At 37.2% G+C, this 22525-nt stretch overlaps 3 protein-coding genes across 3 annotated transcripts; 1 reads left to right on the top strand and 2 right to left on the bottom strand.

Moving 5' to 3' along the window:
* The first annotated feature begins 4685 nt into the window (after positions 1-4685).
* On the top strand, positions 4686-10245 carry LOC145901559 (ras-related protein Rap-2a-like). Its single transcript, XM_082989286.1, has 4 exons — positions 4686-4955; positions 6201-6429; positions 6671-6899; positions 8513-10245. Exons 1-3 carry the CDS (start codon positions 4834-4836, stop codon positions 6860-6862), a joined length of 543 nt encoding a protein of 180 aa, XP_082845412.1. The 5' UTR covers positions 4686-4833; the 3' UTR covers positions 6863-6899; positions 8513-10245.
* A 1793-nt stretch (positions 10246-12038) lies between these two features.
* LOC145903325 (leucine-rich repeat-containing protein 3B-like) lies at positions 12039-17484 on the bottom strand. Its single transcript, XM_082991399.1, has 7 exons — positions 17255-17484; positions 16491-16640; positions 15593-15889; positions 13625-13705; positions 13297-13498; positions 13016-13151; positions 12039-12936 (listed from the first exon to the last, which is right to left on the bottom strand). The coding sequence occupies exons 1-7, from the start codon at positions 17452-17454 to the stop codon at positions 12770-12772; spliced, it is 1233 nt and encodes a 410-aa protein (XP_082847525.1). The 5' UTR covers positions 17455-17484; the 3' UTR covers positions 12039-12769.
* Positions 17485-20668: 3184 nt separating this feature from the next.
* LOC145902997 (uncharacterized) lies at positions 20669-22321 on the bottom strand. The gene is made up of 4 exons (XM_082991089.1): positions 22208-22321; positions 22008-22081; positions 20954-21092; positions 20669-20811 (listed from the first exon to the last, which is right to left on the bottom strand). The coding sequence occupies exons 1-4, from the start codon at positions 22272-22274 to the stop codon at positions 20669-20671; spliced, it is 423 nt and encodes a 140-aa protein (XP_082847215.1). The 5' UTR covers positions 22275-22321.
* Positions 22322-22525: the final 204 nt, after the last annotated feature.

Below are 22525 nucleotides of genomic sequence, written 5' to 3'. Positions count from 1 at the left end.
AAAGGGACTTATTCTGGGAAGTAAAAACAATAAACATTAACAACTATGGTTTTTTTGGGGGAAGTCGAACCACATTGCGTCCCCACCAACCACAATATTAAGGAGACAAAAGATCCCACTTCTCTCCGTGGTTTGTGCTTATGGGCACATTTAACCAATTTAAGCCACATCGGATCCCGTGCAAGAAATAACTCTTGAGCAGTTTGCCTTTTTATAGGTGAAATAACAGGTATCAATACCGGGACTTGCATCTGGCCCGGCATTTTCTGTAGGACTGGCCATGTCGACCCTATAGGATATAGGTTATAGGCCTACCTTAGATCTGTAACAAAATAACTTAAAATCAATGTTTTCTAACCTTTTTGTAGTCATGTACCACTTGAAGATAACGTATGTTACCAAGTTTCATTGACGAAATATCAATCAGAAATTGGTTTGATTTTCCAACACAAAAGTTCAACAAACGCAACAACCAACACAGTTAAATTTCATGCTCGATCTGTATCTTTGGTTCTTTGCCAGCCGATCGATTTAGGAGATATTTTTGCTCATGGCGCACTGGAAATCATGTTCGACAAAAACCAAGGCGGCTTCAACTCTAGATTTTATATTTATGATGACAAAAAAACCTCACTCCTCTGCGTAGTGGGGAATGTGAGGAACTATAGGGCACCATCAGAGTACGAAAAACAACTTGGGCAACATTCTTGTGCATTGCTTTTGTATAGTATCGCCTGCCCGAATATCATAACACAACTAAACTGCGCCACGGTGTTATCGGTTCTTTGAATTCGAACACCCTGAATAGTCCAGCAATGAGACGTCATCGCAATCACTAATTTGGAAACGATCAGTTTTAAACATGCCAACATCAACACTGGAGGGTGCACCTTAGCCGTAAACTGTGAACATATGTCTGAATCGTTCGGCGTTCCTATGGGCTTAACTTCAAAGCCAAGTATGGAATGAGCCCTCTGTCGTTCACCCGTGTATTCGTCATGTTTGTTTGCATATAACAATAACCGAAACTCTCACTCCTTCAACCTTTTATAGTCGACAATGTCGACATAGGCTCTAATTCGGCGATACGGGCTTCACAGTGTTGTTGGGGACGTGCCTTTTGTTTACGTTTAAATGTTTTATGATCTTACACGTGAATATTCTTCAGGCTGAATGCTTAAATCACAACAAAAATACGTTACCGAATCGATCAACTGAGGAAGGGCATTTAATATTTATTCAATTGTTTCCTGTATTTTTTAACATGTTGGTCCTCGTATTATTCCCGTACTATGGATTAACTACACACAGACTAACAGAAAATGTGAAATTAACAAGTAGGATTTTTACAATGCACATTGGATATATTTAATGCCCATCACGGCCTTAAAAGCAGGAAGTCGATCCGAAACTATGAACCCGAACCCTCTTGTGAACCCGAGCAAAATCCTAACCAGAAATTTGAGATCGAATGAAAAACGAACCGAAACTGAAGCATTTAATTTAAACCAAAACTAATTTATTTTTAACTTATACGACTTGTGTTACTTTCTCGACCTTATTAAGTTCCTGTCTTGTGTGTAGAATCCATCATTTATTCAATTTAAAATTCTTTGTTAGATATTTTTAACTTTGAAACGTGATTCCTACTTCCACATATAGTAGTGGACCCTGTTGTATGATAAAAAATCGGCACAGCTCTGAAAGGGAGCCAATATGCTATGGTCGGACAGGAAAAATACAATTTCGGAAAATTTGGAAATTATACTGTGTGTACAACTGCATTGTCGGTTAACTTACAAATGCATTGGGTTTATGTGCATTTGCAAACCGAGATGTTATCGTCACAATGCGTTTTTGTTTGCGATAAAACAAGGCTGTGACGTGCTACATTAATTATGCATGTTTTCAGACTTTGTTGCAAAATGCACAAATAGTTTTTAAAAAATAGGGGTTTATCAATATTATATGGTGTGGGAGTTTAAAAGTTGCCGCAGAGCCCCTGATAACGCTCTATGGACTCCCGGATGAAAATCACTGGGATACAGTGTTCGTTCAACACAATGCGATTCTTAACTTTAAGCCCTTTTGCAATTGTCCACATGTTGCACCGTGGACGCCTGACGAAAAGAGGTGTAGACGCACAATAAATTCCGTATTCCGTAGTACTCGTACAAACTTTATTCACGCACTCTTTCATACGATTTCCTACTCTGCAACCCTAAATAATGCAATTCACATTCCACTGAATGTGAACCTCTGAACCAGTTTGACCGGTTGACTTGAACTGGAAGCGAGGGTCCATATATATATTCACTGTTTTGAAGCTGCGATTTTCACTAACATTTTCCTTTGATGATGCAGAACAACAGTAGCCTATCATGATTTAGAAAAAATATCAAACGTGAAATCTTGAAGAAATATTTTCAATTAAAATGCCGCAAACTCGCAAGGTTTCGCAACAACATAGTAAGCAGTGGAATGGAATAGTATAGTACGGCATGCTGACACCTTCCGCACTTTGTTTGGTCACATCTGGGGAGAGGTTGTCGATTACTGGTAATTATATAGAATAATTATACCTTATAGCCTATTCAGTCTGGTGACTTGAAACCTTCACAAACTGCAACTTGAAGCCTACGATGTTGAAGTCCTACTTTCTTGAGCGCGGATCCGATGTTTTTTTTACGTTTTATTTTGAATATGGGTTAAATATACACACTTGAATAATTCCGCCAGTTGGTAGACATGTGTGTCAGGTGCGCAGCTTTGGTACACCTCCTATATTTGCTTTTAGTGAAATTGTTCCTCCAGAAAATATGAATCTGTAGAAAAGAAATATTTTGTGAACTGAAAATTGATCGGAAATGGAATTGTTGTTGGAAAGAAAACGTTGACTTTTACGAAAATTGAAAACGTTTTTGCTACTCACTGTAGCGAAACGAGGTGTGACGGCGACGCCCTACGTCACGTCGCATTGTTGAAAAGTTCTGGGGAACAGCCTTTGTGGTAAGAGTGAGCTGTGAAAGTTAACGAAAGCAAAGGAAATGGGTTCGAGCTTTGTTAGAAAAGCTGATATTTTCTGTTTGGCATGAATATCTGGGAATAACTGACAATTTCACAGGGTAAAACTATAAAAAGTAAGAAAATGCTTGTCGTTGAATGATAAATGATGTGATGTATAAATATAACTGTTACTGCTGTTCATTTGTTTTACTACACTATTTTATGTTTTAGTATATGAAACATTTTATTGTTTAAATTCAGTGGGTTGACTATACTTGACTGAATTTATTTCTATATATAGGCCTACTGTTTTTTAGGGGGATTGTGTTTGTTTGTCTAATGTTAGCCAGCATGACTTACATGTCAAATAATTCCTTCTCAAAGTTTTGAAAATTTTATGTAAAAATTTATGCTAAAGACTGAACTGATACATTATATTTGTTGTTGGCACTAGTCTGCGCATTTTCAAAACATTCATGTTCACTAAAACACTTCCCTGATTTTGTGTATTTGTAAAGATGTTAATTGGAATCTTTGAGTGAAATTGAGCTTCAGAATTGACATGACAGTTTTTGTAATATTTTTTACTACACTTAATGCTTTAACATGACAAAATAATTTATATAAAGACCTGACTTTTGTTAAATACCAAACAGTATTATATTTTTATTTTTGTATGGATTTTGTTCTGTGTGGTTTAAGTGAAGAACTCACAATCACTACATTTTGTTCAATTTATATTGTTCACAGAAAGTTGTCACTTGCAATTAACTCTTTGGTGTATTGTTTATGTGAAATGTTTTTTGAAGAAGTATGCCTTTTTAAGTCATTCATATTTTTTGAAAATGTGTTTTTAATTTTTTTCCAAAATTTTTTATGTTTAATGGTTATGATCAGTGCAATGATGGACATGTAGAAATTATCAGCACTATACACTGGTTACTGGGCAGCAAATTTTTAAATTTGAGAAAAATCTTTACAATTCAAGCACGAACACTATCTCCACCAGTGAATCATTAACTTGCACTTGGCAGCATACTTAAGCACTTTTATTGGTTGTCTGGGAATGTTTGCCAAGTAGGGCAACAGTAGTGATATTTGTACTTCACTTTCCAAGCCAAACATACTAGTTGTTACCAATAAGATGTGGTAATTGATTTGCTGAAATGTTAAACCAACATAACTGTATGTACTTGTGCTGTTGGTGGACTTAATCATGTGGTTAACTATGTATTATAATACATTGGATATGAAAGGGTGTGGCCCTTTCAGTTTGTTTAGATTGAGTGTTCTTGTACCAGCATTCCAACACTACGCTGTGGTTTTTTAATTGGTTTAATTTGTTGTTTGGTATTTGTGCTATGTTTCGTAGAAGCAACGTTCTTGCTGGAAAAACCATATAGTGTTGACCAATAGTAATACAATAGTTGGCAAAAAAATACCTTTTTTGTTTGTTTGTTTGGTTGTAGGAATAATCACTTGTGTTAGGTTTACTGTCCTAAAATTATCAATCCTACATATATTGTTTTTATTGCTTGTGTCTTGTGTGTACATGTTTATACATAAAATAACACATAATGTATTATGTTTACTGCTGGCAAAATATTAGGCTACCGAATATGGTTAGATCTGAATTATATTTATGCAAAGCATTTCATTTCATTTTTATTCCCAGAGTTTTTAAAATCCTGCTTTGTACGGTGTTAGTCCAAACAATTTAAATTGCTCTGTGGGTTTGTGCCACCAATACTTACCTGTGGATGTGCGTTAGTGATGTTAGGAGCCAATTGAACTATCTTCTTGGATATTTACACATTTTCTGAAGTGATGAAAGAGTTCAAAGTTGTTGTTTTGGGCTCTGGTGGAGTGGGAAAAAGTGCCTTAACTGTCCAATTTGTTACTGGAACCTTTGCAGAAAAATATGACCCAACTATTGAGGACTTTTACAGGTGTGTGTTACTTTGTTCAATTGACTTTTCTCGTTACTTTTGACCTTTGTCACACCTTGATATTTAATATGTCACAGCTCAGGTTTGTGTAATCTTAAGTTAAAAGATTAGGGTTTATGCTGCACCTCCATTTTCATTAATAATATTAATTATTAATCATGTTTGTAATCATATGATGCATGTAGGTTAGGACATGCCATGATTTTTCTTGTTTTCACTGAATTCCTAAAGCCTAGTTTTTGTTTTAAACCAACTACCAAGTATTCACCATGATGTTCGCATATTCTTGTCAGTAAAATATGTCAGTTGGTGAAACACTAATGAAATATATTTTTCTCAATGAAAATCCATCTGAGCTGTCTAAGATTTGGGTGCAAAATCTGAGCTGTCTAAGATTGCTTGTGGAATTTAATATATAATTATTTCTTGTCTGTAATGATTAAAATTATTTATTTTAGTGTTTGTTAACCTCCTTTGACAATCAAATTTGTCTATAACTCCCTTCTGTTATGTAACTTATTGCTGTTGTTTATATCACACTTATGGGTATCTTATTTCCCTCTTGATTAAATGAAAGTATTACAGAATAAAAGCTGGAATGCTTTTCACTATCAATATTATGAAATTGAGAGTGATGTTATGTATACACGTGCCTCAAAAACCGTATCACATATTTTGTCTGTTTATGGAAAGCTACTGAATATGCCTAAATGGTGTGTCTACCAATACTATAGTGCCAGTCTGTTATATATTTGTCTACCATAGTGCCATAGGTCTTATAATATTTACATTTTGTCTGGAAAATCTAAAAATTGATTGTGATCACCTGACCCCCATAGTGGTAATCATTCAGCCATGACCCTTTGATTACAGAACCTGTCTGGGCTTGCCCGCGTATAATAAAATTGCACCACACATATATACATACACACATCAAATTGTTATTGCACAATATTGAATAACTCAGCATATGAAATTGGTTTTAAACATGTTTTATATATATATACATGCTAGACAATTTGGGGGGTTTTACTGGGGTTTCTTTGCTGGGATGCAAGTGGTAATTTAATGTTGGTTACTGATTTGTTCAAAAAGAAGATTTTTAAGAATGTATGTGACATTATCTCAACCTGGTCAATTTATAACATAACTCTGTTCGAAAAATAACTTAACGATGCTTTTAGTTATCAACTTCTTTATGGGCATTGTTTAAATCTAAAATCTGTGCTCTGTTAAATGGAACAGGAAAGAAATTGAAGTTGACAGCTCTCCCTCAATTCTGGAGATTCTTGACACAGCTGGTACTGAGCAGTTTGCCTCAATGCGAGATCTGTACATTAAAAATGGACAGGGATTTATTCTGGTGTATTCACTTGTCAACGCACAGTCCTTTCATGACATAAAACCAATGAGGGAACAGATCTGTCGCCTGAAAGGCACTGATCGTGTCCCCATAGTTTTAGTGGGAAATAAGGTAAAACGATCATAGTTAATTGTATTTTTCAAACTAGCATGCTGAATTTTGTTCTTTATATATACAAGTAGCCATGTGATTTTAGGACATAATTTTAGTCTAAATTGTGAAGTTAAATAGCACAGAATAGACTTCCAAGTATTTCACAACTATGGTAAAATAATCCCCATTATCCATAAATAAGAATAACTGTTGAGGTGCACACGTGCCAATCTGTATATCACTGTATCAACAATTTCAGGTTGACTTGGAAGCAGAAAGGGAAGTGAGAACAGTGGATGGTGCTACTCTCGCTAGCGATTGGGGCTGCCCATTTTTGGAAACATCGGCCAAGAGCAAGCGTAATGTGGACGAGCTGTTTGCTGAAATCGTCCGTGAAACAAACTTTTTATCACAACCTCAGAAGAGTGGAGACTGCTGCATTTTATTATAGCTAACCTCACCCCTGTAATAGGGGCAATTGCATATAGGCAAGTTGATTGTTGTTGCATATATATAATTCTAAATGAAGATCAGATTTAAATGTACTGCTCAAAGAAAATAAGCTTCATAGCTTACTTTTTAACTTAGTAATTTGAACTGTAACATAAAATTTTACTGGATGCACATTTCCTCTATATGCTGCAAGTATAAATACTTGGCTGCATATGTAAATTTAATTTGACCTGAAACTGTCTTGTGATCATTAATAAACAATAACGAGTACTGTAATTGCCTAATGAAAGCCTAAAGTTATAATTCTAATGTGACCTGTGAGTAAGAATGCTAATGTGTGATATGATGGTAAAATGAACAGAAAAAATATTTGGAAAAATTTACCATATTGCACTAATAATTTACTTAATCAATTAGTAATCAATACTTTACATCTAGTTCTTTTGAAAACAAAACTTGAATAATCAAAGAACAATGTGTATTCTCTTCAAGTTTATTTGCCTTTGAAAAAAAAACAGCCATTTCCCTCTTGTGTGTGCTTCTGCACTTTTTATGTTTTATAAAGATAAAGATAAGGCCATATCTTGTGTATCAAATCGACACTAAATTTATCAGTGTCATAATCTTTACACTGTTAGGCAAATGTTAATACCAATGGACTTTGTTTGAAGTTGAGAGGTTATTATGCCTTGAGGCATATCAATGCTGGCATCTCACACATTTCCTGTTGTATCTGACTTTGTGGCACCCGCCTGTCCCATTGTAAGCTGTATTTTAGCAGCCTGTGTATTGCTGCTGTACAGTAATTTATCTAAAGGCTTAATTTCACGTAAACCGACCCCTGGGTTTTTATTTTGATTTAAAAATAGTGTAAGTCTAGTTTAAGTTGCACCAATGAATTATATTGAACTGTTAATGGCTGATTGTACCTATTTTTTTATAAATTTTATAATTATCTATACATATTATTGATCTCCCAACCATAGGCGCCGACTTTAAAATTTTTTCGGGTATGCCAAATTATATTACGTCAATTTATGACGTCATAAAATGCAAAATATCTTTCTTGGCGCTAGAAAGGGTGGGGCGTGAGACTATGTTAAGGCTTGTAGTTTACGAACTTCACGCTACGCAAAGTACTTTTCCAAATGAACGCATGTTTATGTGCGGTAAGACCGCATTGAATATTAAACAAAGGGCCTTTTTCAAATGACAAAGAGAAAGTCCAAAACAGCAGCATGACGAACGTTGGTCAGATTTTCGGGTATGCGGCATACCCGAGATTTTCGTCCGGGTATGCGAGGCATACCCGTGTTCGGCGCCTATGCTCCTAACACAAATTATCAAGTAACAGCATCTAATTTGCTTTTATTTGTTATCAAACATGCCTCATGCTTAAATTAAATGAGTATAAGTATATCACAAGTCTGCCATGTATGAGCAACTTACAACAACCGTTTAGTATTCAGTACAATATATATTGTGCTGAATTATGTAATTCACTATAACCTGTTGAAGCCAGAGGTACCCATGAAAACTACCTTGTATTTTAGATGTTGTGACACATTTCATAGTATATATTGTGTGTATTTAAGAGTAAAGCTGTGGTAATACAACTCCAAGTGTAACATTAAACTTTTATGTGCAGGTACTTCGATTCAGAGAAAGTCCAAAATGTATTTGTTCAGAGGCAAGAAGGTATAGCTGAATGGACTTTTATAGACAAGTTTTAAACTCACCTAGTATTGTGTAATGTCTACCATAACATTTATACACGTTGGTCCCTTTGTAGCTTTCCTAATCTTTTCATTTCACACCAACAAGTGTATACGCCCTGCGCTATCGGCGATGCCTTTTTAATTCCTTCAGTGCACTGCTGACTGGTGCCAACTTTTCGTTTCGCAGCATTTTGATTGTGGTATGCTAATGGAATTCTGCGTTTTCAATGATAGTTCACTACTACGCCCAATAATACTTATACGTTGCAGCCTTGTGCTTTTAAACATCAGTATAAACAGACATTTCTATCTTCTGTTGGGGGGTTGGGAAAATAAAGGGTTTATTTATTGCCATTCTCGTTTTCTGTAATATTAAAAACAAGTTGCATTGTGTGTTTTTTTTTCTTGTGTTGACGGTGCACTGTAACCCGCGTTGCGGTGGTTGTGTTATTTATTAACGATTGCTTGCAGCCCAGCCCTTGAAGTCTCTCTACTAATGCTGTACATAAGACAACGCCCATCCCCACAAAAATGACTTTAAAAAGCATAAAACCACGACTTGACAATTGCTTCATCTGCGTATAACCCCCAACGACGAGTGTAAAGTGGATAAGAATGTTTAAAAACGTTTTTTATTCCGAATGTGTTTCCACGCTGGCGGAAGTCTATATCTGAATTCACGTCTGCAACCTGTCTGACTGGAATGGACTGGCTGCATGATGTAGCTGTCTCCGTGCATGCGGCGCAACGACATTTCATCTTTGTGATGACAATGGTCTCAAAATCCGCCTTAACGTCAATGTGACATTCCTCATAAAAATGATATTTAACGTGGGCAAAGCCTCAAACTGGCCTCACGGAAAACCTTTGCACAGCGCCATACCATAGTTATTCCACTTCTCAAAGGGTGTAAATTGTTTGAAATGCCTGGCACACGGGATTCTTACAGTGCGATATTCATTAACACCATTGTGCGAAGTAGCTCGGCGTGTAACTGCAGGGCGGCAATGTGCAGGCTGTTGTCTGAGATGACGCGGTATCACACTTGGCGACGTGAGACGCGGCCATCTGTCTACGTTCATCGATGCGGCTCTTGCAATTAATTATTAAACAAGTGGTGGTTCGGTGTGCAATCTGCAAACGAACTTGAAAACAACTTGCATTCTTAGTGTCCATACGCAAACAGGCCTGGTCGCTTGAAAAACTTACAAAAGTAGATTTTATTTCCCCTGTTGTGTGATTCTATAAGATTGATTCTAAAAATCGTACAACCTGTACAAAAACACGTATGTCATTTCTATTTCGGCTTCATGTTTTTTCTGCATCTCTATCCTATTCCTGACCTTTGCCTGTGGGACCGCGTTTTAATTCGAATTTGCTTGTATGTGACCTAAAATATCTCGAAAACATGGCGTTCTGTGAAAGACAATCTGCGTGTTTGAAATGCCTGGATTGCAACAGATTTCAGGTACATTATGCGGCCAGCTACCCCTATCTTGTTGATGCTGTTTCGCGTATGTGCTTTTATCGTTTGTTTATTATGCATTTCTGCGAAAACACCTTGGGCCCTTCACACTCGGTTGCGCGCTCTACTTTCTATTCATCCGTTTCTCTGCCTTTGACGATTTATCCGCGTTCAATATTAAAGTGAAGAATTCATGTATGTCGTGAAGCTATTTGCTGTTTAAACAGGGATTGGTTGGGATGGCAAATAGTAAACGTCGAAATAGCTAGCCAAACATCAACAGATTGTCAAAACACCCCGATTGGAGTTAACATGTACACCATAGGTCAATATCACAATGTTTTCTACAACGTACAGTGGAACTATTAGATGGCAATGTGTTTTAAGATGCTGATTCAGTCTTCGACAGTTGATTAATTTCCGTTGCGTTTGTTGTTGTGTCGCCTTGTACGACAGCCTAGAAACTCGGCAATGGGTAAAACAAATACATTGACTAATAAGTTCAGTGAATATGCAAACTATTACCCTTGCACTTAAATCTTAAGCCAATACACAATTTATATTTTTTCTTGTCTAGTTTTCTTTGAAAAACTGAAAACAATAAGTTTCATCGATCACGAAGGCCCACCAGTCGATTCCATTGTTGTCCAAGACAACAAGACCAATTCATACCACGCAATTGATACCAAACAAACGCCTTTATGACGTCACCAGTACATTTGTTCTCCAGCAGAACGTATGCTCTTGTTTGGCCAAATTGTTCTGGGCTGTATTTTTTGCTTGGTATGTTTGTAGAATTGCACTTCCACAAAGCCGTATTGGTTTCCTTTCTAATTTTTCTTGAATCTATTTGTCGTCACTGACATAATAAAGTTTTATTTGGTCAGCCTGACATGTTTTTCGGTCAAAGTAAAATAAGATCAATTGTTTTATTAGCCAAAAACTTTTTTCTAAATCTATTTACGCGTGAAGCAGAAATGATCACAGTTTTTGACGCCCATCGTTAAACAAAATCAGTGCAACTAAAATCAATATTTCACCGAAATTTCCGTCTTTGACCCAAGACCCATCACATGGCTTGGGAATTAATCACGCGCCCAGAGTTTATTTGGCGGGACTGCGCGTGAGGGAATTGCGTCAGTCAAAGCTTGTTTCTTCACACATCACAGCAACCGCGGCGTATGACGTCACATTTTTGCCGGGCTTGCTCATTGACGCGTGGATATGGGGGTTGCGCTTAAAGTGACACACCTCTGACGAAGCATACTTTTGCCTGTAATTTATGTTGCTCTTGCACCTTCAGGAATTTGCATCAATTAATCGAGATACCAATTAACGAAGAAAATTTCCCATGTGACCTAAAGTTTCGGTGTAACATGGTTAGTGGCACACACGACTTCCGTTTCTTCATACTTCCTCAAAGTCCTTGTATCATGCATGGTTTTATAGTGTTTACACGCTATCAAAACACTATAGGAGGGAAACAAGGTATGTTCAAAATTTAGTTTGAAATGTGCGATTTTACGGATGGTGGCTTCGGACATTTTTATGGCTTTATGAGATGACGGGGTAACAAAATTCCGCATTCAAAATAATAGTTTTTACCTTAGGAAAAAATGTTCACCTGACATTTGTGGAAGTTGTATCCAACGAAAGGGTATTGTTATCAAACAATCACCGACATATGGTATAAGTTAGTATCGGTTGTATTTGAGTGAAACACAAGCAGAAACTATCCTGGCGGTTTGCCATAGATGTCACATCCTTCCGCATTCAATCACTCGTCCTCAGTTTACTTGACGGCACAAGTTGTTTAAACACGATGTTTCACAGTCTTCCTATCAACCTCGAAACTGTTATAACGTGTTTAGACGTATGTTTAATAGGTTGACGTAGAACATGACGTCAACAATGCGGCCACAAGTACGGTTGTCATGTTATTTATTATTGGCAGGTTGCAAACTTCCTCAAGACCATGTAAGTGTCGGATAAGGACTTCGGTGATACTCAACTGTTCTTTACAATCTTTACAATATAGTGTGACGATTTGTACGTATTTGTAGCCTACGACAATAAAATGAAACTTGGTATTCAACAGTTTGGAACCACAGGCTTAATACGTTTACTTTTAAGTATAGTAAAATACATTTAGTAACATTGTCATTATCAAAGCATTTTTTTATTGTCAAAAACAAACAATTTAAGAATCTGTTGAGTATAAACAAATGGTTATTACAACGTAGTCTCGTTTTAATGGGAGGCGTATCGTCAGCATTGGAGAAAATCCCACGCCCAGGTTTACTAACACAGGATAACAAACATAACCAAATTGACATGATTGAAGTAAACAGAAATGGTGGCGGTTCATGAACAACCATAATGGTCGCAATAAGACAAGGTTTCTCAACCGGGGGCCTATAAGGGTCAACATCGACCTAACGAGGGGATCCACAGAAATTTTCCGAACAGCAGTAAAGTTAATTTTTCATTGGGGAGCCTCCAAAAAGAGATCGAAATTTTCATTGTCCAGGGCGTCCACGAAAGCAGACGAGTTGAGAAACCTGGATCAAAACGTCATAAACGAGAGGTCAAAGGTCAAAACGAAAGAAGATCTGCACGATTGCAGCGCCACGCACACGTTCGATAAGAAACGAGACACAAGTCACGTATAGACAATAAAGCGCACTTTGTGAAGAGCTCGTCGCTAGGTGGAAAACAAGCGCTATCTCTTGAATATTTCAGTGCCGCCAGGTGGCGTCCGAGGGCTGTATTGTGCTGAGCGTTTCGAAGCAGGGTAGGTCTGTTGTCTGTAGGAGCGTGGTTTCCAAACAGGAGAAGCTTGCGGGGAAATGCTGGTTTGCTTCATGAACCGTTTTACATCTGGGCGTTCTGCGATATCAGGTGTCACGTTTAGTACTTTTACCACAAGCTTTCATACCTCCGAAGTGTTCATAGTGCAATACTCTACCCGATCTCTCCACTATGTTGCCGTTGATTGCTATATCCGGGTTTCGCCTTTCCTCGGGGAATCCCCGACACTTCCTGCTGAGCGGTGGTGACGGAAGAGCTTGGGGAGGAGGAGCAGGAGGGCCTTTCGGCGCAGTCTGCAGTAAGTAACAAGCATATATTATTTTGGCCCAAGTTTGTGATCGCGTATGGGATTACAAGTTAAAGTAGAGATATTGTATTGCTTTTTCAGATATTATATTGAATATATGGGCAATCCCAATATCCTTTTTAACAATCCACCTTGTCGAGTCCTGCTATGTACGATTTGTGCCTCTCTACTTCACGATTGTTCCAAGCCACAAAATGCATCACACATCCCATAGTTATTCCCATCCACGTGAACATGACCACTAAAAGTACAACGTCCACGTGTGAGCTCCGTTTAAGACACAGATTGACCATCTGCGCGCGCGGGAATTCCGGGATTTCTTCTGCGCGCAACCTTGTGGATATAACAGAAAAATCAATTCACGCCAAACAAAAGTACACGCGCTCAGTACGAAATTGATTTTCTTATTTCATGTTTCACGTGTTGTAATATTCACATTCATAAAAAGAGAATATCTACCTATTAAGTGGTATATTCTTGATGTTGAGTGGGCTGGTACAATAGCCAATGGCCGAAGGATCTTCAGCGACGGGAAGAAATCTGGATGTAAAATTTGCAAAGATCAAGTTCAAAGTCGTAACCCCCTTTAAACCAAAGCCGACAGGGCTTTCCGGCTGACATATACTATGCCTTAGCCATATTCACACTTCCAAAATTTTCAGGTATCTTAGGCCTGATTCCAATTCTGCTTTAAACTTGACTCAGGCTGTTTCGTTTTTATATAGTTAGTATCATACCATCGATACATTTGACTAAAGCTAAAAAGGCACATGTTTGCCAGAGTGTGCAAAGAATGTTTTCATCATTCCCCCAAAAGAGCACCATACTACGTGATGTTTTGTTTTTTTCAATACAACTAAACGTAGCCTATGATACCGAACTGACGTACATCAAATTAACGTGCCACACACAAGGGACTAATACGCGCGCGTGCCTCCATTATGCAATTACTATGCCAAGAAGTTCCACGTTCGAACTCTAACCTCACGAGACCCAAATGAAAACGTCTCTGGTATTGAGTACACTGCGCCGTGACTGCTCAATTGAAAAGTTAACTAATTGCGAACACGCGCAGCTGCATTGCGGGATGCAGATACTTATATGCATACCACTACTCTGCGGTGTGGTTTCCTTGTACGCTAATATTCAATGAATAATTTCAATTTTTAAAATGGTTGTCAGCAATGACCAGATTTATCCACATTGTTGTAGCCTATAAAATTTATGCTACATATGTGTAGTAACATTTTAGTAATATTTAGCATACATGTTATGGTAAAAACTACAATAAAAAAATTAACTAAATAGGCAATAAGAAATAAATGCATTTTCTTTACGTTTTCAAATTTCAAAAATAAAAGTCACGCTCCCTGCAGACGCATAAATCAAATCAGTTAATTGCCTTAATTTTGGGGGAAAGGCGTTGCCAAAAAATTAGTGGCAGGTGAAGGTTGGCGAACCCTATACAAAGAAAACGTCGTGGATCAAAAAAATCAATAGGAAGCTGTTGGCGAACGAACAGCAGCCTCCTGAATAGGAGTGTTGATAATAATAATAATCAGATATCAATACCGGTTTACATTTCAATCGATAAAATTTCAATCGATAAAAAAATCTTATCATAGTTATTTTGATAAAAAATCTTTGTTGTATCAGAAGCCCTTGAACAGGAAACAAGTTGATTAAAACTATAATGGAACCGACAAAGCTTAATCAAATAAATCTGTAATCACAATAAATTTTACCACGGCATGGCTCTTTTTACCGTATTTTTTGTCACTTTACGTAAACAGCTCTGCCCTGACAAACCGTCACGCTTATTCGATCTGATATCTCAACAAACAATTAGTAATTATTTACAAAAAATTACTCAATCCGTGCAGCCTCATTTAATTAGGTTTTGAATTTTTGGAAGCAAACTTTGATTCAAATTCCAAGTGATTCGAATTTGTAATGCAGCTACATCAATTATTTACACAACATAAATAAAATAGTGATTTGAGCATCTTAGCAACGGTTTCTTGCAATCTGTAACGATTGTTACCCGTTGTTGCAAGGTGATAATTACATATTGCTTTCCACAATATTATTACACGTTCTCTGCTTTTCTTTGTATAGTAGATTCATGACTTCGAAATACTGTCAGGCAGCTTGTGAGCAATCTTACAACCCTTTTTCTGTCCATAGTTTATTTTAGTTGTTTTGTCTCACAGTTTTGGGTTTGACTTTGGTATGGTAATACAGTGCGGGATGTTGGTTTTGTAATGCTATGCTATGAGTTTTGTTTTAAAGCCACGTCGGGTTTTAAGCAAATTAACCTCTACCATTCCAACGTGCCTGCAATTGACCACAATACATAGTCGCACCAAATCAAACACAATGGGTTGTTCTCCTAGTTATTAAAACCCCAAAACATACAGTACCCACCTCACGCAGACCTCGTTGTAGTTGCGAAGACATGAATAAGCTTTGATCATTTGTTGCAAGTAGCATGTGCAATGCCACTTGTTTCCACTTAAGTCAAGGGAAAGAATTCTTTTCCTGACGGGTGAGATTGGACACTGAATATCCTCCACTGAGTTTAAATCTTGATCGGATTTCACTCCAGGCGGTTTCCAGGATTTCCACAGACACAGCATAAGTTCGGGAATAGTTCGCATGAGGTTGTCGCTCAGATCCAAGTATTCCAGGTCGTAAAGGGAGTGAAACGTGTCGTTATCAATCCTGCAAAATTAAACAATGAATTGTTTTACTACATGAAATCCACCTAACTAGCAACACTACGTTCGCATGACACAAGTTAACCTTCAATTTCAATTTTAAATGTTACCTGAGCAACTTTGTGTCCACGCGTTTTATTCATTTTATTTAAATAAGAAACGTGGACACAAAATTGTTCTGGTAACATTTAAAACTGCAAAATGAAACAAACAGGCTGAATTCTGACGTAGAATCAAGCGCGGCGAGTTTAGCTCATGAAGCAAACTTGGTGCTTGGTTACGAATGATATATGTGTGTTGCCATTCGCAACAAATGCATTGTTTTGAAAACACCCTCAGGCGAATCAACGCAATTCTTGCATCACTGATACATATGACCTCGTATATGAAGTATCTACCAGAGATAATAGTTCTGTAAAATGTACAGTTATGCTTGTATCCCTAACAATTCGACATGCAGTATCCCGGTGGAAATAAAAAGGCTGGTTACAGGTTTAAATGCATCGTATCTTACCTATTTACTAAATAGTAGAAACAACATAATAAAATACACGTTATTTCGTGCCCAGCAAACATAAACTGTATCGCTGAAATTTTGCGCTCACCTGGAAATGAGATTGTCGGCCAGAACCAGGGCCGTAACCGACGTAACGTTCTCGAAGGTTCTTGCGTTCAAGCTAACGATTTTGTTGTGCGACAAATGCAACCGCGAAATTCCTGGCGGCATTTCTGACGGAACCTTGGTCAAGTCCTGTCTAATGAATAGCAAAATATTGCCCAGGTTTAATAAAAAAAAAGTCCCATGGAAATGCTTAGGTGTGGTCTATAGCATTTTTTGTTTTATACGACATTTTTGTACAGAATCCCCCTAAAGTTTATTGGCTTTTAATAAAATGGTAAGCTACATATATCGAGTGAATTTTTCCTTCCCTATAATAATATCTTCCATTGAATTTGCCTTATCGAAGTCCTCTAAACTATATTATCCTTCAACGATTTTCATACACCGCTACCTAATGAATTCGGATTGAAAATATTGAGTGGAAAATAAAAATTGATTCCACATATACCTTTGTACACCTGACGAGGCCAAACAGTTCGTTAATCTGAGAACGATTCTATTTCGTTCACGTTTTAAAAGCAATACGCTTGTGGGCAAATGAGTTTTTCTTGAAGCAAGCGTCCGAAAGATGACTCATCTTATTTCCCACTACCGACATTGTGGCCTTTCGCAACATGTAAACCGACAAGGAGCCCTACATTAAACTTTAATTTGAACTGGCAAGCGTAAATAATCAATTGGTCTTGCTCTTCGCTGAAATTTTACCCCTAACTAACATACAACAATTTCTTTCCATTTGCGACCTACCTTTCACAAAAGACCATCATCATGAAAAAGGTGTCCTTTCTTCGAAATAGGTGAAAATTGGTTGAGTTGAAATTATCTGACGGATTGCACTTGCACGCGCTTGGGCAAGTATACATTGCTGCACTAACTAGTGGTGCTAATATTAGCCAAAAGCAAAACACAAAGCACAGCCCGTTCCATTCAGTTATTGGCGGTTTCATGCTTGACTTAATCCGAAAACACGCACACAAGAATCTGCAGAGTAACTTGGTAAAGTTTAGCGGCTCATTTTGCTTTGTTCACCCTTTCACGACATGGCAACCTTATTATCCGGCTAGGATTAAACAGCCCGCATCAATCAACACAATCGATATACTGTCCATGTACAATACAAATAGCTCCTGTACAAACAAGGCTGCCATACCGTGCTTATTTCAAGGATTTCTGCTTAATTTGAAGAGCTGTTCCTTGGAAAATAGAAATGTGTGTATTTTGGAATTGCGTGCTTATGAGTGTACTCATCTAACGTGCTTGTCTGCACCACATTCTGATTATTAAAAGTTTTGTTTACGGTGTATTTGGGCAGTCAAGGCGACAAACCAACAAACAAACCGTGTTTTATCCCGACTTAAATAATATTAGCCCTCAAAATCGGCGATATTACTAAATAAAATTTTATCCACTGATATATGGAAAACAATTGTGGCCTGTGTATAAACGAATATTGGGCCACACGGTATATTTCCTCACCACTAGTTAAATTATAGACTATTTATCACATAAATGCCCAAACACGCGTTTTACAAGAAATTCGTTCAGAACAATACGTCAAACCACATCAAAAAATGGGCTAAAAGCATTTTATCACTGCCATAACCTATGCTCAGTTGTTGATTTTGGTCAAAACTTTAATTTTGCACTGGATATGAAGCATACACACACCGTAAACTGTACAGTCACACATACACCGAAACCTCCTATGCTTGCTAACCACACGATTCTTGCGCTAACAGCCAAGCGCAACTGTCTGCTCCACGAACATTCTACCTTGCGTCGCAGAATTGCACGCTGCGACGGTGCAGACAGACGTACAACACGAAAAAGGCCAACGTCACAATTGCCTTGCGACAATCGAAGCGTTCCATTTTTTAATACGGTTTGAGAAGATAAATCCGATGACCTGTTAATGAATTTGATGTTTTGTCCTGAAAAAAAGGACGGGGCAGATTGATCTAATCACCATGGGCCGGAGAAACACAATATATTTAAAAACACAAAATAATGTCAGCTAATATGCCCCGAAGGCAAACAATTAGTTATATGCTATTGGTATTATACATCCTTCCAAATACCAATTGTAAGGACAACATAGGCCAAGTTAAACTATGCAAACACATATCAATGGCAACCTCGGCAAAACTTAAACCCGTTAAAAAGTTTACTTCATCAGAAGAAACTAATTAGACGCATACCTGTTGAAATCTGATCATCGTGGCGTTCTTATTTGCAGGAGATCAGACTCAAACTTTGAATTGATGGATGTTTTTTTTATGAATTTTTAATTAAAAACCAGCGTTTATTTACTTTACAGCTTCGACGTGTAGGTCATACGTTTATAAGAAATAGAAGAACTGCGCTTCCAGTCTTTATCTCACTGGATCATGAGGGATGACTGCAAGTAAATTATTTATTTCTAGGGGTGAACATGGAGACTAAGTAATGTTTTCCCTGAAAACTACTCTCTGTCTAATAATAGTTGTTAGCAAACACATACGTGTACAGAAAACCTTTCAGCGAAATAAATTTTTCCCGAAAATTTTAAGCGTTTTAGTTGCTATATCATCTTTTTGGCACAAACATATGTTAAAGGTCTATGAAAAATAATTCTTATGCGAAAAACAGAAGATTAAATTGGTTTACTGTCACCTAGGTCGTTTTAATATGGTTATAAATCCCTAATGTGAGGGGCATTAGGGAAACTTTTTGTAAAACTTGGGACGAATGTTTGACAAATATATTTGGGGTGGCCATGACCCCTTTGGCTTCTTTTTGGTTACGCCAATGTTCGAATTCCCGTGTGGTTTGGAATTAAATTACCAAAAAAATGTATCGAATTTGGTAGCAAATTATTGTTGCAGCGCAGCGCTCAAGACCTTCTTGATGCTTTGAAATATTTATTACTTTCTGCTCATAACAAGGACCCTTGCCAACTTGCATATACTGTAGTTCAGTTCACACATGGTGTCATTATTAATTTTAATGAATCTGACTTCAAGTCTTGTCTGCTTTGCAAAGGACAGTCCAAGTGAACAGAGAATGTATTCAAATTGAAACTGATATTCGAGACATGGTACAGATTTTGAAGTTTTACACACAATACAACAAGTAATGAACAATTAAAAAATGGACAACATTAAAAGTTCAGCAATATTTTGGTTAATGACGTTTGGAAAGCCAACGTTGGCAAGAAGACGAAGTTTAAAGCACGTTTATTGTGGGTTGCGGTAATTGCTGCCGCACGCATGTAGGCTACACCGCAAATAAGCAACCATCTAACTTGAGCAGAGGTCGGAAACCTTCAGCATTCAAGGAGACAATTTAATCTTATTTGCACTGAACTTAAACTTACTCCAGAGCCGCATAGCCTAAGTAAGTTATTTTGACCATTTAAGATACATTGAACAAACCGATCTTAGTTATACCATGTGTTATCAGCACCGAAGCCATTTTAAACCCACACAATATTTAGGTACCTACAAAAGTGTGTTGATAATTTGTTCCATTATTGTTTTCTCTCTAAATAATAAGCCTGCTGTCTCCATTCAGTCAGAACAGAAAGATGAATAATGTGTATGCGGCTCCGGAGCCTTAGGTTATCGACCTCAGAACATATAGAGATGAATGATTACAGTCAAGTCTATCTTTCAGCAAAAAAAGAGATTATGGAACGTTTTTAAATGAGTTTTAATGTTGTAAAAAATAATGTGTTCAAGAATGGTGTAAACAAATACCATTCATGTAATAATAATGCATTGGAACGTAACAAACACGTTTGTGAAATGTTACTACTTTTCCAAAACATTTTGATTTACGTCATACGGTTTTGTTAACACCTTCTTAAAAACACGTTAATTAACCTAATCGTGATTGTTCAGCTAGATTTTCGTTGCCAAGCGTTGGTAGATTTAGATTTAGTCATTTGGCTTTAAGTGGATAACGAGTAGCAAAACAAAAACCTAAGGTTCCCTTTAGTTACATAAATAGCTCTTCGGTGATTAAAAGGCCTGTTTTTAAAGTAATCGCATAAAACTTAAGGCAAATCATGTGAAATATTAATTCAAGTTTGCCTATCCCTGTGAATAGAATTTATCAGAAATAATAGTAATGAATTCGCCGTAATTTTTCAACAAACTCAAAGCAATAATTGAAAAAAAACTATGAAGAATTTGCCATTTTTGAAGCTTTGTCAAACAAGTCCTTTTTCCAACTAGGTATTTCACGTTGCACAGGTTTCTTTTCAGTAGATGTTTCGGGGACACTTTCCAGTTTTCTTGTTGCTAGGGTAACCTTACCCAAGTCTGTAAAAAACATCACAACATACATTTGGTGATAAAATACAACAGCTCACATTTTGGCAAAGAGCATGCCAACGTCTTCAATGTACATGTTTGTCAAAATTAAAAAATTGATTGGTATCAACAAATTAAAAGCCGCTTTTACCTTTTGTACCTCTTTGTTTTTCGTTAGTCGGACTGCTGGGTGCTTTCCACGTACTCGGGTTGTTAACTATGAACGTAGAGGCTTCGGGTTTATCCAACGATGTTTGCCACATGAACCGACCTTGGCTGCCATCTAGCGACTGAAAGTAACTGTGTAAGGTTTCGAACAACTACACTGTTAAATTAATTGTGTCTTGCACATAACATTTGCAATTTACGAAACAAACCTGAAACTGATGAGAGTTTATATTACTAAAATATCTTGATATCTTTAGGGCCAACAAAAAATTTGTAATAGATACAACTTCTGAAATAAATGCAAGGTCGTTTGTATCACAAGGTTCTCAACTAGTATATATGTTTCGCCCACCCTAGGCAGTATCGCCAAAACTCATAGAATAGCGAAGTGTAAATGCAACATCAGTATGAGCTAAATATACATACAATAATTGAAAACTTTTTGCAACATGATTTGTTACAGAAATTGTCAAAGGTGAAACTGATAAGTTACAATAATGTGATGTTTGCGACAGGTTATTATTTCTTTTCAATGTATGCAGGCTGCAAACTTGAACGACTGCGGTTCCACAAAACACCAAGACTACATGAACGTCCGCCTGTACCGTTACACTCTCCATCCATTCAAACAAGAACCTCAAACACCAACTGGTCGTCATGTTAACGACGATGGCAGTTTAACTGGCGTTTTGTATGGTTTTGCTACACCTAGGATTAACGTTGTCATAAAAAGAAACCACTTTGTTTGCAAAGCGTTCATTTTTAGCCCAACAGTTGGTATGTTGAAATGTGTCAGTATGGACAAATCCCACGCCTACAATTAGATTTGATTTTGCTAACATTTCATTATTAACTAGCCTTATCTTGCATTGTCATTTTCCTGTTACCGAAATGCAACTAAAAGTATTATAATCAGCTTTTGTTTTTTGCTTCTTCACCGTTAAATATAAACTAAGCCTCAGATACTTCTTAAAAGATAGAACAGATTTCAACATTTGCTGGGATTTAAACCACAGGGAATATCAGTCTCTCCATACCTGGATATTTTTCTTCGGGTCGTATATGGTAGCTATCGATACCCGTCTTCTTGGTTCATGTTCAAACGCAAGTTCTGAAAAACGTAAAACATATTCATGTGTGAGATTAAGCCTCCTTTTTACATTTATGTTTATGTTATGTTGGCATACAACGAAAAACACCTTCAATCACAAACATAGAATTGGGGAATTAGGGGTACCTTTTGCCACTTCAGGTATCAGCTGTGCGTCGCTGTATCTTCTCGTATACCCTCTGTGAGCCGTCATACTTTGTTAAATAAGTTCAACCGCACCGCAAAGTTTGCACGGTTTGACTACATATGAAAAAAGGCGATTAAGAAATAGGCAATTTTGTTACTAGCCTTACACCAAATTACGACAAGTTGCCTATGGTGTCAGAGCACAAATTCAAGCTACAACATGTTTTATAATCTCGCTAACCTACGTTATTTCACAATCCTTTTAAAGAAAAATCTGGTTACTGTCACTGTCTGTGTATATGACTGTCTAGGCCCAGT

Source organism: Ascidia mentula, chromosome 5, assembly GCF_947561715.1.
Source record: "Ascidia mentula chromosome 5, kaAscMent1.1, whole genome shotgun sequence".
NCBI classification, from domain to species: Eukaryota; Metazoa; Chordata; class Ascidiacea; order Phlebobranchia; family Ascidiidae; genus Ascidia; species Ascidia mentula.
This window is presented reverse-complemented; position numbering and strand designations above follow the sequence as displayed.